We start from the raw sequence: 13,401 nt of genomic DNA on the forward strand, positions 1-13,401 counted from the left end.
TTTAATATTCCCTTAGTTTTTCTCCATTTGTTAATTCATATGTGTTATATGTGACAAATTACATTTGCTTTCTATATATGGTTTGAATTGATCTTACAACTGTAGCAATAAATATATTTTTCATGGATATATATGAATTTTAAATGGCCCTGAGTTTATCCCAAGTGTGTATTAACACAGATTCTCCCCTTATTCAACTGCAGTGACAGTGATACATTATCTATGATCAGGTGCTTACACAGATTACTACCAATGGAAGCGATGTTGGAACTGCTGGCAGCCATCATCAGTGCTGAGTTGTTAAGTCAAGGGTAGTGGCACATGCCTATAGTCTCAGTCCTCAAGAAATAAAGACAGGAGAATGATAATTTCATGCCCACTCTGAAATCCACAACGTATTTCTGTCTCAAGGAAAAAGACCAAAACTATATTTTTGAGAAGATATTGAGTATCAAGTACATACTTACTTCAAGGAAATTACGTAGAAAAAAATACATGTTTATATTTCTGGAGTATTGTATTTAAAACAAAACATGTAACACTTTTAAAATATGTATCAATATTTATTATTTATAATAATGTGAACCTCAGAAGTTTTAACATAACTGTGCAGAATCTAAGACTGATTAAGACTTAAAACACGCAGAAATCATACACAAAGCCAAATCATTTCTGTTGGTCCTTCCATTTGACACAGTTTACTAAACTTATGCTGGCATAGGATCATGGAGCTCCCGCCTAAGTCTTCTGTTGTTTCAGCTGACATCTACTAACATTGACACATTTTTCAGGTGTATACAGTTAGCAAAAAAAAAAATCATTCCTTCAGCAGGGCATGCAAATTTTTATTATTTAAATTTTCTCTTTCATGAACTTCAGTACAATTTTTTTCTAGAAACTCCAATAGTCATAAATGAAAATTGACCATACTTCAGCATATTAGAGAAAAAAAAAGCTGTCAGATGTTTGGTTGATATCACCCAGACTTTTATTGTGCTTATTTGAATCTATTTTTTCCCTTTCAAGCATAATTCAATCTCATGTTAATCACTCTTCACACTTGTATGCACACTCTTCTGCTCAGCTTTCTTCCACAGCATTCATCTGTTTTTCAAAACCATTACTCCTCCTCATCAAGATCAGGAACTGATCTGCCTCTGAAACTCTACTCAGCTCCTCCCTTTATTAGATGTTCTGTTGACAACCACGTCTTCAGTCAAGACACCTGCCACCTCCTCAGAAGCAATCCTTCAACTATCCCACCCAAACAGTAAGACAGTTATTCTCAGAACAATTACATTCTTTAAAGAATTTGCATATTATTTTTCTATAATACACACAAGCAAAAATGTAGTTTTATCACCACCTTAATAGTCTGTAGCCTTCTGAGGTCATAAATATCTTCAGCCTTCCTCGAAGCTACAATTGTAATGATTAAACAAATCCTAAATATCTTGATGTCTAAAGTAGGATAGACAATTTATATTTGTTCTTCAATAAATTCATTCATTGTATATTATAAAAATTAATATGTAAATGGAGAGAAGTTACTAATAATAAATTAAGATTATGTAATTTTTTTGAGGAAAAGACAAAACTCTTTAAACAATGACAACTGAAATTGCTTAGTCAAATTCTCCCCAATAAAGACATAACATATTTTTATACATACATTCTTGCTCTCAGGTCCATAAATAGAAAGCCTATATAGGCTCCCTTTATCCTAAATGACCACAAATGTTTCATTTTTAGTTTACAAATACTAGAATCACAACAGATGCATCAATTCCTCTTTACTAAAATGATTTAAAAATAAAGAGAATCATTCAAAATTATTCATCTATTCCAGGAGGGTTCATACCTGAGTAAATGACTTTAAGACTGCTGAAATTTATATCTCAGAGGCACCGTGACATAGACGTCTAGATGTACACTAGTCAAAGATCTCACAGATGTGCTTAAGGTATAGATGAACAGAAGAGCATTTGCCTAGCATACAAGAGAATATGAATATTATACCCCAAACAAACAACATACAAAAATATTCAAAGATGTAGTTTTAAAAGAGCTCATAATCTTATTATTTCTGAGTATATTATCATCCACTGTTTTGTATATACAAATCTTCATGCTTCCCAAGACAAGAGTGTAAAATACTAGTAGAGGGATGCACAAATGTGTTTGTTCAGTTTTCAATACTGAAAAAAGATGCATATGATTTTGGATAATTACAAAATAAACAATGCTCTCTACTATAAAAGATAATGGATTAATCATTGTTCACTGTATTTACTTCTGAAATTTTCTTTGATAATTAACTTAACTTAATTTTGCATAATGTTAAATTGCTTTAATTCTATGTTATTCTTGTCAGTTGTTTTTGCTTATCTTCTGATATGTTTTGTTTTTTGGACTTTGATGCTGTTGTCATTGAAGTTTTTGAAGACAGTGGGTAAAATCCAGGACCTCACACATATAAGACATGCTATGCAAATGAATGTCCCTTCAGGTCCTATGTGTCACATGTCCTAAGATTTATTTCCACAACAAATACAGATTCTATTTAGTTAAATGTCCTTTTTCTCAAAGTTTTTCTCAATGCAATGTGGACATCCTTATTCCTTAAACTGTAGATGAAAGGATTCAGCATTGGGCCCAAAATGGTATAAAAAATGGAAGATACTTTATCTTCTTCCCCAGCCACACTAGAAGGTTTAAGATACATAAATATTGAGGCTCCAAAGAAAAGAGAGACAGCTATTACATGAGAGCCACAGGTGCTGAAAGCTTTGGACCTCCCCTCTGCAGAACGGATGCCAATGATGCTGGAAAGGATGAACGTGTAAGAAATAAAGACAGTCACACAGGGAACTATTATATTGATTCCCCCAACAATGAAAACCACTAGCTCATTAATGGCAGTATCTGTACAGGAGAGCTTCAGGAGAGGAAGCACATCACACATATAGTGGTTGATGATGTTGCCGTCACAGAAGCTCAGGCTTAGCATGTTACCAGTATGGACTAAGCCTCCAAAAAACCCCATCACATACACACCCACCATCATTGAGTGGCATACCTGATAGGACATGGTGACCTGGTAAAGCAGTGGTTTACAGATGGCAGCATATTTGTCATAAGCCATTGCTGTCAAAATGTAGAATTCATTAATAACAAAGAAGCAGAAGAAAAAGAACTGAGTCATGCACTCTGCGTGGGAGATGGTGTTCTGCTTCACAAAACTCACCAGCATCTTGGGGATTATGACAGAGGAGAAGCAGAGATCTGTGAAGGAAAGGTTGAAGAGAAAGTAGTACATGGGTGTGTGCAGATGAGAGTTCAAAACAATCAGAATAATCAATCCCAGGTTCCCCACCATGGAGACCACATAGATTCCCAAGAAGAAGAAGAAGAGAGGCAGCTGGAGCTCTGGCTGCTGTGTCAAACCCAGCAGGATGAACTCCTTCACAGAAGAGTCATTAACTAAGGCCATTCCTTGCTTCATAGCTGTGGAAACAGAAAGATAATAACATTAAAATGAAATTCCAGTCATCCCCAAACTACCACTTTAAAATGAAATTAAGAACCAGAATCAAATAATAAATTCAAGTTCAGACTTCTCTGTGCTTTTTTCTTTCTACGCTTCATGGGAGTACATGGACAGAAATAAACATAACTTTGTGAAAGGCCATTTCTCTGAGAAGAATATTAAGGGAAGCAGTGGTCATTTTAGTTTCCTCAACATCTATGTTCTTCTATCTTGTAAATCTACCTCCCACTTAAGGTCAGTGATAATCACAAAAGAGAAGGCACAAAATGCATCAAAGATTCAAGGTGGTTTGGATAAGGAAAAACATACATCCAATTCAGTACTTATCCTTGTGGATATAGGACTCATCAGTGGCATCACTGACTCTTTTCTTCTCTCACAGATGGCCAAAGTACTTGTGGCACTGAAGAGCTGTACAGGTGCATAGCCCCAAACATACATATATATAATTTTCTGTTGCTACAATATTTGCCTTTCTGGTGATGAGGGAATTAATTTTTGGACTCACAAAGTCAGAGCAATTGTTTATAGATATTAAGAAAAGTCATGACAGTAGATCATTATTTATAGTGGCGACTTTTCCGAGGTTGTCCTCTTTAGCCTAGAGGTTGTTCAACAGCATCTACTGATGTTAAAGAGCCAAGTGATTATGACTCAAGAGAATTTTATGAGACTCTAATCTTAAGAACCTCATTAAAACTTGAAAGGTTTTTGTATCCTGGTTATTTCCCCCAAGATATTAGGCTTTACTGTCATGGTACTTAGGGACTAGTTCAACAGTAATAACATTAACATTTGGAGGTATATAATTTTTTTGGTTTTACTGTTTGAAAATATTATACATATATACAATATGTTTTCATCAAGTTCTGCCAGAGTCCTTTCCCTGAAATTTCTCTCTCAACCTCCTACTACTATCCTCTCACAACTTCACCCTTTTATCTTATTTTTTTATCTATTGTGTCTACACAGCACTGCCAGTATGCTTATGAATGTAAGGATATCTATGTGAGAATAAGAAGCCTTTCTGGGGCCCCATCGTTTTAACTGACTATATTTCTCCCAGTAGTCACCCACTAACAATAGTTCCACACTTCGAATTGAAGCTTTCTAACCATATCATTACTCAATTCCTGTTATTTTGTAAGATTTTATTTTGCATGAGTCTTACGCCTACTCTTGCAACCACTGTAAGTTTTTAAGTAGACATGTTGAGTATCAATTTTCCTTTTATAATAATTTCAGAGACCTTTTCCACAGAAGTTTTTAATTTTTGGCTTGGTTTATGTGGTAAAATAATCCATTCTAAGATAACATTTTCCCTTTGCATTAAAATTCCCATAGGGGAAATTCTGGAAAGCAATATGACTAAAATGCAATTAAGATTTGGATTCACACTATTCTCATGCATCTCCTGTAATTTTTCTTCAACTACAGTAAATTACTTTTCAGATTCAGCTGTCAATTCTCTGGGATTATTTAAATCTTTGTCACCATGTAAGGCTTTGTTTAAATTAATCTGGTATTATCCCAACAGGCAGTGATAGATTGGAAATGTATCCTAACAATCTTTGAAAGTCATTAAAAGTCTGTAATGGATCTCCCTAATTTGTGACTTTTTTGTTCTAATTTTCTGTAAATTTATTTTATTTTTTATTTTTATTTATTTATTTATTAAAAATTTCCACCTCCTCCCATCCTCCCCTTTCTCCCCCACATCCTCCACTTCCCCTCTCCCTTGCTCTCCAGTCCTAAGAGAAGTCAGGGTGCCCTACCCTGTGGAAAGTCCAATGCCCTCCCATACAGGTCTAGGAAGGTATGCATTCAAACAGACTAGGCTCCCAAAAAGCCAGTACATGCAGTAGAATCAAAATCCGGTGTCATTATCATAGACTTCTCAGTCCACCCTCATTGTCAGCCACATTCAGAGAGTCCGATTTGATCACATGCTCATTCAGTCCCAGTCCAGCTGGAGTTGGTGAGCTCCCATTAGAACAGACACACTGTCTCAGAGGGTGAACCAACCCCTCATGGACCAGACTTCCTTGCTCATCTCCCTCCTTCTGCTCTTCAATTGGACCTTAGGAGCTCAGTCTGTTGCTTTGATGAGGGACTTTGTCTCTATCTCCATCCATTGCTGAACAAAGATTCTATGGTGATATTTGAGATAATCATCAGTGTGTTAGTGGGGCAAGCCCAATTCAGGCACCCTCTACTCTGCTGCCCAAGTACCTAGCTGGGACACCTGGGACACTTGGGACACCTGGGATCCCCTCTAGAGCCAAGTCTCTTGCCAGCCCTAAAATGACTCCCTTAATGTAGATAACTTCTTCCCTGCTCCTATATCTACCCTTCCTCCATCTCCATCCTCCCACTCCCCCAAGTTCTCTTCAGTCTTTCCCTTCTCCCTTCTCTCTCCCCCGCTCCTCTTCCCCCAAGCCCACCCCTACCCCTACCCTCATCCCATGCTCCCAACTTTTGCCCAGCAATCTTGTGTAAATCTATTTTATAACCTAGGTAATTGACAGAATCTCCTCTTTGTGTATTTTCAGGAGCAATTTGTAATCCTCATTTAGAAAAAAAAACATTCTTTATTTCTTCAAGCATTCTTTCTAAAATGTCTACATTTGAATCAGATAGCAAAATGTCATCCATGTAATGGTAAATTATAGATTTAGGAAATTGTTTTAGTATTATTTCCAATGGCTGACTTACAAAGTATTGGCACAAGGTGAGGCTATTGAACATTCCCTATGGAAGGACAGTCCACTTGTGTCTCCTAGTAGGCTGAGAATTATTATAAGTAGGCACTGTGAAGGCAAATTTTTCTCTGTCATTTTCTTGTAAAGGTAGAGTTTAGAGACAATCTTTTAAATTAGTAACTAAAAGAGTACCACTTTTTGGTAATAGAGAATGCAGAGGAATTCCAGACTGCAGAGAGCTCTCATATCCATCAACATTCTCCATTTTTCAGATTTCTTTTTAACAAAAAATACAGGAGAATTCCAAGGGCTGCTTGATTCTTCAATATGGCAAGCAGCTAGATGCTTCTGTACTAGCTGTTCTAAAGCCTGTGGTTTATCTTCTGCTTTAACCCATATTGGTTTCTGAGTTAACCATTTTAAAGGTAGGGTTGTTTGTATCTCTAAGGGTTTGCTAGTTGCTTTGTGTTCTTGTACAGCCTCGGTGGCTGGTGACCTTTGTGTATGGCACCTTATAATATCCTTCCCAGAAATATGAGCTTCTGAGACCCCAGAAATGTTAATCTGTGTATTCCATTGCTGCAGTAGGTCATGACCCCATAAATTCACCACGATATTATCCACCTCAGCCTTCTTCTCTGCCCTTCTGCCTTATGCATTCAACCCATATCATCCTTTTTTTCACTTTAGATGTGGTTCCAATTCCTAGGAATTGAACATCTGCCTCTTGAGAAGCCAATTCGGATGCCAAGATTCTAGAGAAAATATACTCACATCCACACCCATGTCTAGTAATCCCTCAATTACAATGTAATTTATATGCACTCTTAGCTTGTTCTTTGCTCATTTATAGAAGTCTGCCAAATGTTTCCTATTTCCTATTGCAATTTTTTATTCATCTTTAATGTTTATTCCATCATCCAGAACAACATGGTTTTTTACAGTAAGCAATGGATTTTTTAATTTTCTTGGTTAGACATGTCCTCCACAGTGACTGGAAATGACAGGACCACATTTTACTTGGGGGCCTGTGAGAGGTACCTCCAATGAATTTCTCAGTGTTATCAGGTTGCCTTATCTGTCTTTTTTGATCTGCATTCATTGGTACAATATTCAAAGATATGTAACTTTGGAGAAGAGGATTTGCTTTTGTTTCCACAGGAAGTTAGAAGTGGTAGATTCATTCTTGGTTAAGAAAAATAAGGATTGATCAATGAAGAAAATCCGAAAAATACCAATAAGAGCACATGGCCCAGATGATTCAACATTTAAACTTTTTTGTTAGTTTTCTCATATTCTATGAGAAAGTCTCACATGTGTGTTTGACTGTGTGTGCATATATTTAGTACTTTGATGATATTGACTTCTATTCCCTCTCCAGCCTTCTTATAGCCCATCTACCACATCCTTCCCTCAAATTTCATCCTTTTCTTATCACCCATTTAGTCAAATCAGTGCTGTTTCTGTCATCATTGGTATAGAGTCATCCACTGGAGCATGGGCATCCTAAGAAGCCCAGTTTACTAAAAATACTGACTCTCCCTAGGCTAGCAACGTTATTAGGTGATATAGGACTATGAATCATGAAGAAAAGCCTTATGAACCAATCCTAGTAAATGAGAAACTGAGTATTTATAACTCCTAGTATTAATCGAGTCAGTTTTCTTTGCTGATATAAACCCTGTCAAGTCACACTCAAGTGGTTGACCTCACACACATGAGTATATGTCCAGCACATGTAAAACTAGGTGGATTGTTTAAAAACAAATCAAAACCAGGTGATGATGGTGAATGCCTTTAGTCTCAGCACTTGGGAGGCAAAGGCAGTTGGACCTCTGTGTATTCAAGGCCAGCCTGGTCTACAAGGACTAGTTCCGAGATAGCCAGGACTGTTGCACAGAGAAACCTTGTCTCAAAAAAAAAGCAAAAAAAGCAAAAATAGGTCATAAAATTGGGAGAGGATAGGAAGATTAAGAATGAATCTGTATAAGGAATAAGTCAAAGTACATTGTATGATATTCTGCAAAAGTAATTAAAATGTCATACTAGAAAAAAACCTATTGTCATAATTGTTGAATCTGAGAGACTTAGGCAGAGAAGTAAATCTAATAAAAACACATATAACCATAAAAATAAATGCTCATTTAAACAAATCAAATAGTTCCATGAAAATTTGGAGCTAAAATCCTTGAGCACAAAATGCTAGTAACTTCTTTGTGATTTCCTAATGTAAGTCCCACTTCATAAAAATAATATTTGTGGTAGTTAGGTAAATGGGTTCTGCAGCATAATTCATTCATTTTATCCTTGATCAAATCTCAGATCTACCTATTTTGTGTCTTAGTTTCCTCCTTATAAAAGAGAAGCAATAGCAGTAGCATCATGAACTTAAGAAAGTTTTTTTTAAGTCCTTAAAAAGTGTCCAGCATACAGTAACTCAATAGGTAATAACTGCCATTACTTTTGGCATAATAGTGTTAAATATAAATATATTTTATTTATTCAATATGATTATAATATGTTGTTGCATGTAATATTTTCCATTCAATTTTTGATACATGCCAATAATGTAGGTAAAAATATATGAAAAAGACATAGAAATTTTCAAAGGAACTACTGGCAAAGAAACCTGAGAAGTTCCTAAAATTTTGACAATTTTGTCACATCTTATCTAAGTTAATCGTTATGTAGAAGATAAACTTATCAAAAAAGTAAATGCATGTGCAAAATTATTACAAAAGTTCCGGAAAGAAATCAATTTGAGATAAAGAATGCAAGTCCATGGATTGTCTTGGAAAGAAAAGATATGCAAGAGAAAGAAATGGGTGATCTTGGCATTAAGTACATGAGGAGACGGAGCATGGTCTTGCACTGATATAGGCAATGGATGCTGTGCTGAATACAATTACTCTGTGGATACCTACAAATAGTGGCTGCATACAAGAGACATTACATGGTAGAAAGAAAAGGGACACTGTAGAAAACTTGGGGCACTGAAACATAAAAGAGGGAAAAAATCAAAGACAGGTAATCAAAATGACAAAAAAAAATTAAAGGGTAACAGCAGAAAAGTGGAAACAGACATAAAAGAATCAAACCTAGATAGAGCAGTTAGTGAGACTCTGCATGAGGCTATAAATTAGGATTCAGCATGGATACCCAAACCTATATTATCAGAAGATACAAGTTCAAATAAATAATAAATAGGCAAGGATATGAAAATACTAAGTACTCAGATTTGATCATAGATTGAATACACTGAGAATGAAAACTTAGAATCTCACAAGAATGAGAACACAAAACTCTTCACCCAGGAAAACATGAAGCATGATACTTCTGTCGACAAGGTCACTCTGACCTTCTGTTGCACATTCTTGTCTGGAGTAGACACAAATAATCCATGATAGGCCATCATCTTGAAGTATTTCTAGCTGCCCAGTGTGATGGTAATGAGCAGTGTGCTATAAGCAGGTTTTTCTTCTTATACTTTAATCTGTAAGAACACAGTCTTCAGATGCCATTTTGATAACAACTACTCTTTCTCTGTGCTTCTAGAATTTGTTTTCTCTCCCTAATTCTTTTTTATTGTTGTTGTTTTTACATTTTTATTCACTTTGCAAACATATTCATGTTTGGACATATAAATACCAAGTCACATGTGGAGCATTCAGTGGGAGTTATGATTCCATCATGCCATTACAGGTGTACAGGAGACTGAGCTCAGTATTTACCCACTCTTCCATCTAATCAGCCCAATATTCTGACTTTTTTCCAATTTTTTTTATTAATTTATAAAAATTTCCACTTCCGCCCCTCCTCCCAATACCCTCCCACTCCCCCCACTCCCTCTCCTCCTCCCTCTCCAGTACGAAGAGCAGTCAGAATGCCCTGTGGGAAGCTCAAGTTCCTCCCCCGTCCCTCCAGGTCTAGGAAGGTGAGCATCCAAACAGACTAGGATCCCAAAAAGCAAGGACATGCAGACTAAAGAAGTCCCAGTGCCATTATCAATGGCTTCTCAGTCAGGCCTCATGTCAGCCACATTCAGAGAATCCGGTTTGATCACATGCACGTTTAGTCCCAGTCCAGCTGGCCTTGGTGAGCTCTCATTAGATCAGTCCCCTTGTATCAGTGGGTGAGCGCCCCCTTCGCGGTCCTGACTTCCTTGTTCATGGTCTCCCTCCTTCTGCTCCTAATTTGGACCTTGGGGGCTCAGTCCAGTGCTCCAATGTGGGTCTCTGTCTGTATCTCCATCCATCATCGGATGAAAGTTCCCTCTGATCCTGCCTTCCTTGCTCACATTCTCCCTCCTTCTACTTCTCATTTGGACCTAGGAAGTTAAGTCCAGTGTTCCAATGTGGGTCTCTGTTTCTCTCTCCATCCATCGCCAGATGAAGGTTCTATAGTGATATGCAAAATATTCATCAGTATGTTTATGGGCCGAGGCCAGTTCAGGCACCCTCTCCTCTGCTGCCCAGGGAACAATCTGGGGGCCTCTCCTTGGACCTGGGAACCCCTCTAGAATCAAGTCTCTTGCAAACCCTAAAATGGCTCCCTTAGTTGAGATATATACTTCCCTAGTCCCATATCCATCCTTCCTCCTCCCTCCCATTACATTCCCCCAAGCTGTCCCCAATCCTCCCCCTACTCCCTTCTCTCTAAGCATCTCCCCTTCCTTCCACCCCACCACCCACCACCCCCCGTGCATCCAAGGATGGCTGGCAATCTTGTCTACTTCCAATATCCAGAAGGATAACTACATGATTTACTTCAGGTTCACCTTCTCATTTAAATTCTCTAGGATCACAAACTATAGGCTCAAAGATCTCTAATTATGGCTAGAATCCACTTATGATTAAGTACATACCATATTCCTCTTTTTGTGTCTGGGTTACCTCACTCAGTAAAGCGTTTTCTAGTTCCATCCATTTGCACGCAAAATTCAAGATGTCATTGTTTTTTACCGCTGAGTAAAACTCTAATGTGTATATGTTCCAAACTGTCTTTAACCATTCTTCTATTGAGGGGCACCTAGGTTGTTTCCAGGTTCTGGCTATTACAAATAGTGCTGCTATGAACGTAGTTGAACAAATGCTTTTGTAGTATGATAGGGCATCTCTTAGGTATATTCCCAAGAGTGGAATTGCTGGGTCCTGAGGGAGGTTGACTCCCAGTTTCCTGAGAAACTGCCACACTGATTTCCACAGTGGCTGCACAAGTTTGCATTCCCACCAACAATGGATGAGTGTTCCCCTCCCTCCACATCCTCTCCAGCACAGGCTATCATTGGTGTTCTAGAGTTTAGCTATTCTGACAGGTGTAAGATGGTATCTCAATGTTGTTTTGATTTGCATTTCCCTGATCGCTAAGGAGGTTGAGCATGACCTTACGTGTCTTTTGGCCATTCAAAGTTCCTCTGTTGAGAATTCTCTGTTCAGATCAGTACCCCATTTTTTAATTGGATTAATTAGAGTTTTAGTGTCTAATTTCTCGAGTTCTTTGTATATTTTGGAGATCAGACCTTTGTCTGATGAGGGGTTGGTGAAGATCTTCTCCCAGTCCGAAAGGAGCCGTTTTGTCTTACTGACAGTGTCCTTTGCTTTACAGAAGCTTCTCAGTTTCAGGAGGTTTCATTTATTCATTGATTCTCTTATTGTCTGTGCTAATGGGGTTCTACCTAGGAAGTGGTCTCCTGTGCCTATTTTTGTGGACTACTTCCCACTTTCTCTTCTATCAGGTTCAAAGTGGACAGATTAATGTTGAGGTCTTTAATACATTTGGACTTGAGTTTTGTGCATGGTGATAGATATGGATCTACTTTCATTCTTCTACAGGTTGACATCCAGTTATGCCAGCACCATTTGTTAAAGTTGCTATCCTTCTTCCATTGTATAGCTTTAGCTCCCTTGTCGAAAATCAGGTGTTCATAGGTTTGTTGGTTAATATGCGGGTCTTCTATTCGATTCCATAGGTCGACTTCTTTGTTTTTATGCCAATACCAAGCTGTTTTCAATACTGTAGCTGTGTAATAGAGTTTGAAGTCAGGGATGGTAATGCCTCCAGAAGTTCCTTTATTATATAAGATTGTTTTGGCTATCCTGGGTTTTTTGTTTTGCCATATAAAGTTGATTGTTGTTCTCTCAAGGTCTGTGAAGAAGTTTGATGGGATTTTGATGGGGATTGCATTGAATCTATAGATTGGTTTTGGTAGAATTGCCATTTTAACAATGTTGATCCTCCCAATCCAAGAGCAAGGGAGATCTTTCCATTTTCTGGTCTCCTCCTCAATTTCTTTCTTCAAAGACTTAAAGTTCTTGTCAAATGGGTCTTTCACTTCCTTGGTTAGAGTTGTCCCAAGATATTTTATGCTATTTGTGGCTATCGTGAAAGGTGAAGTTTCTCTGATTTCCCTTCGTGCTTCTTTATCCTTTGTGTATAGGAGGGCAACTGATTTTTTGGAGTTGATCTTATACCCTGAGACATTACTAAAGGTGTTTATCCACTGTACGAGTTCTTTGGTAGAGTTTTTGGGGTCGCTTATGTACACTATCATATCATCTGCAAATAACGGGAGTTTAACTTCTTCCTTTCCAATTCGAATCCCCTTGAACGCCTTATGTTGTTGTATTGCTATTGCTAGAACTTCAAGCACTATATTGAAGAGGTATGGAGAGAGTGGACAGCCTTGTCGTGTTCCTGATTTTAGTGGAATCACTTTGAGTTTCTCTCCATTCAATTTGATGTTATCTGTCAGCTTGCTGTAAATAGCTTTCATTATATTTAGGTATGATCCTTGTATTCCCAATCTCTTCAACACCTTTATCATAAAGGGGTGTTGAATTTTGTCAAATGCTTTTTCAGCATCTAATGAAATGATGATATTTTTTTTTCTTTCAGTTTATTTATATGATGGATTACATTGATAGATTTGCGTATGTTGAACCAGCCCTGCTTCTCTGGGATGAAGCCTACTTGATCATAATGGATAGTTTTTCTAATGTGTTCTTGGATTCAGTTTGCCAGTATTTTGTTGAGAATTTTTGCATGATGTTCATGAGTGAGATTGGCCTGTAATTCTCTTTCTTGGTTGTGTCTTTGTGTGGTTTTGGTATCAGGGTGACTGTAGCTTCATAAAAAGAATTTGGCAATGAC

General features: G+C 37.5%; 1 protein-coding gene across 1 annotated transcript; it reads right to left on the minus strand.

Moving 5' to 3' along the window:
• Window positions 1-2,563: 2,563 nt before the first annotated feature.
• On the minus strand, window positions 2,564-3,505 carry LOC125409874 (olfactory receptor 8B8-like). Its single transcript, XM_048449052.3, has one exon. The coding sequence runs from the start codon at window positions 3,503-3,505 to the stop codon at window positions 2,564-2,566; it is 942 nt and encodes a 313-aa protein (XP_048305009.3).
• Between the last annotated feature and the right edge of the window lie 9,896 nt (window positions 3,506-13,401).

This window comes from Myodes glareolus, chromosome 4, assembly GCF_982192425.1.
Source record: "Myodes glareolus chromosome 4, mMyoGla1.1, whole genome shotgun sequence".
NCBI lineage: Eukaryota > Metazoa > Chordata > Mammalia > Rodentia > Cricetidae > Myodes > Myodes glareolus.

Coding starts and splice junctions, on each gene's coding strand:
- LOC125409874 (XM_048449052.3), bottom strand. CDS start 3,505: ATGAAGCAAGGAATGGCCTTAGTTAATGACTCTTCTGTGAAGGAGTTC.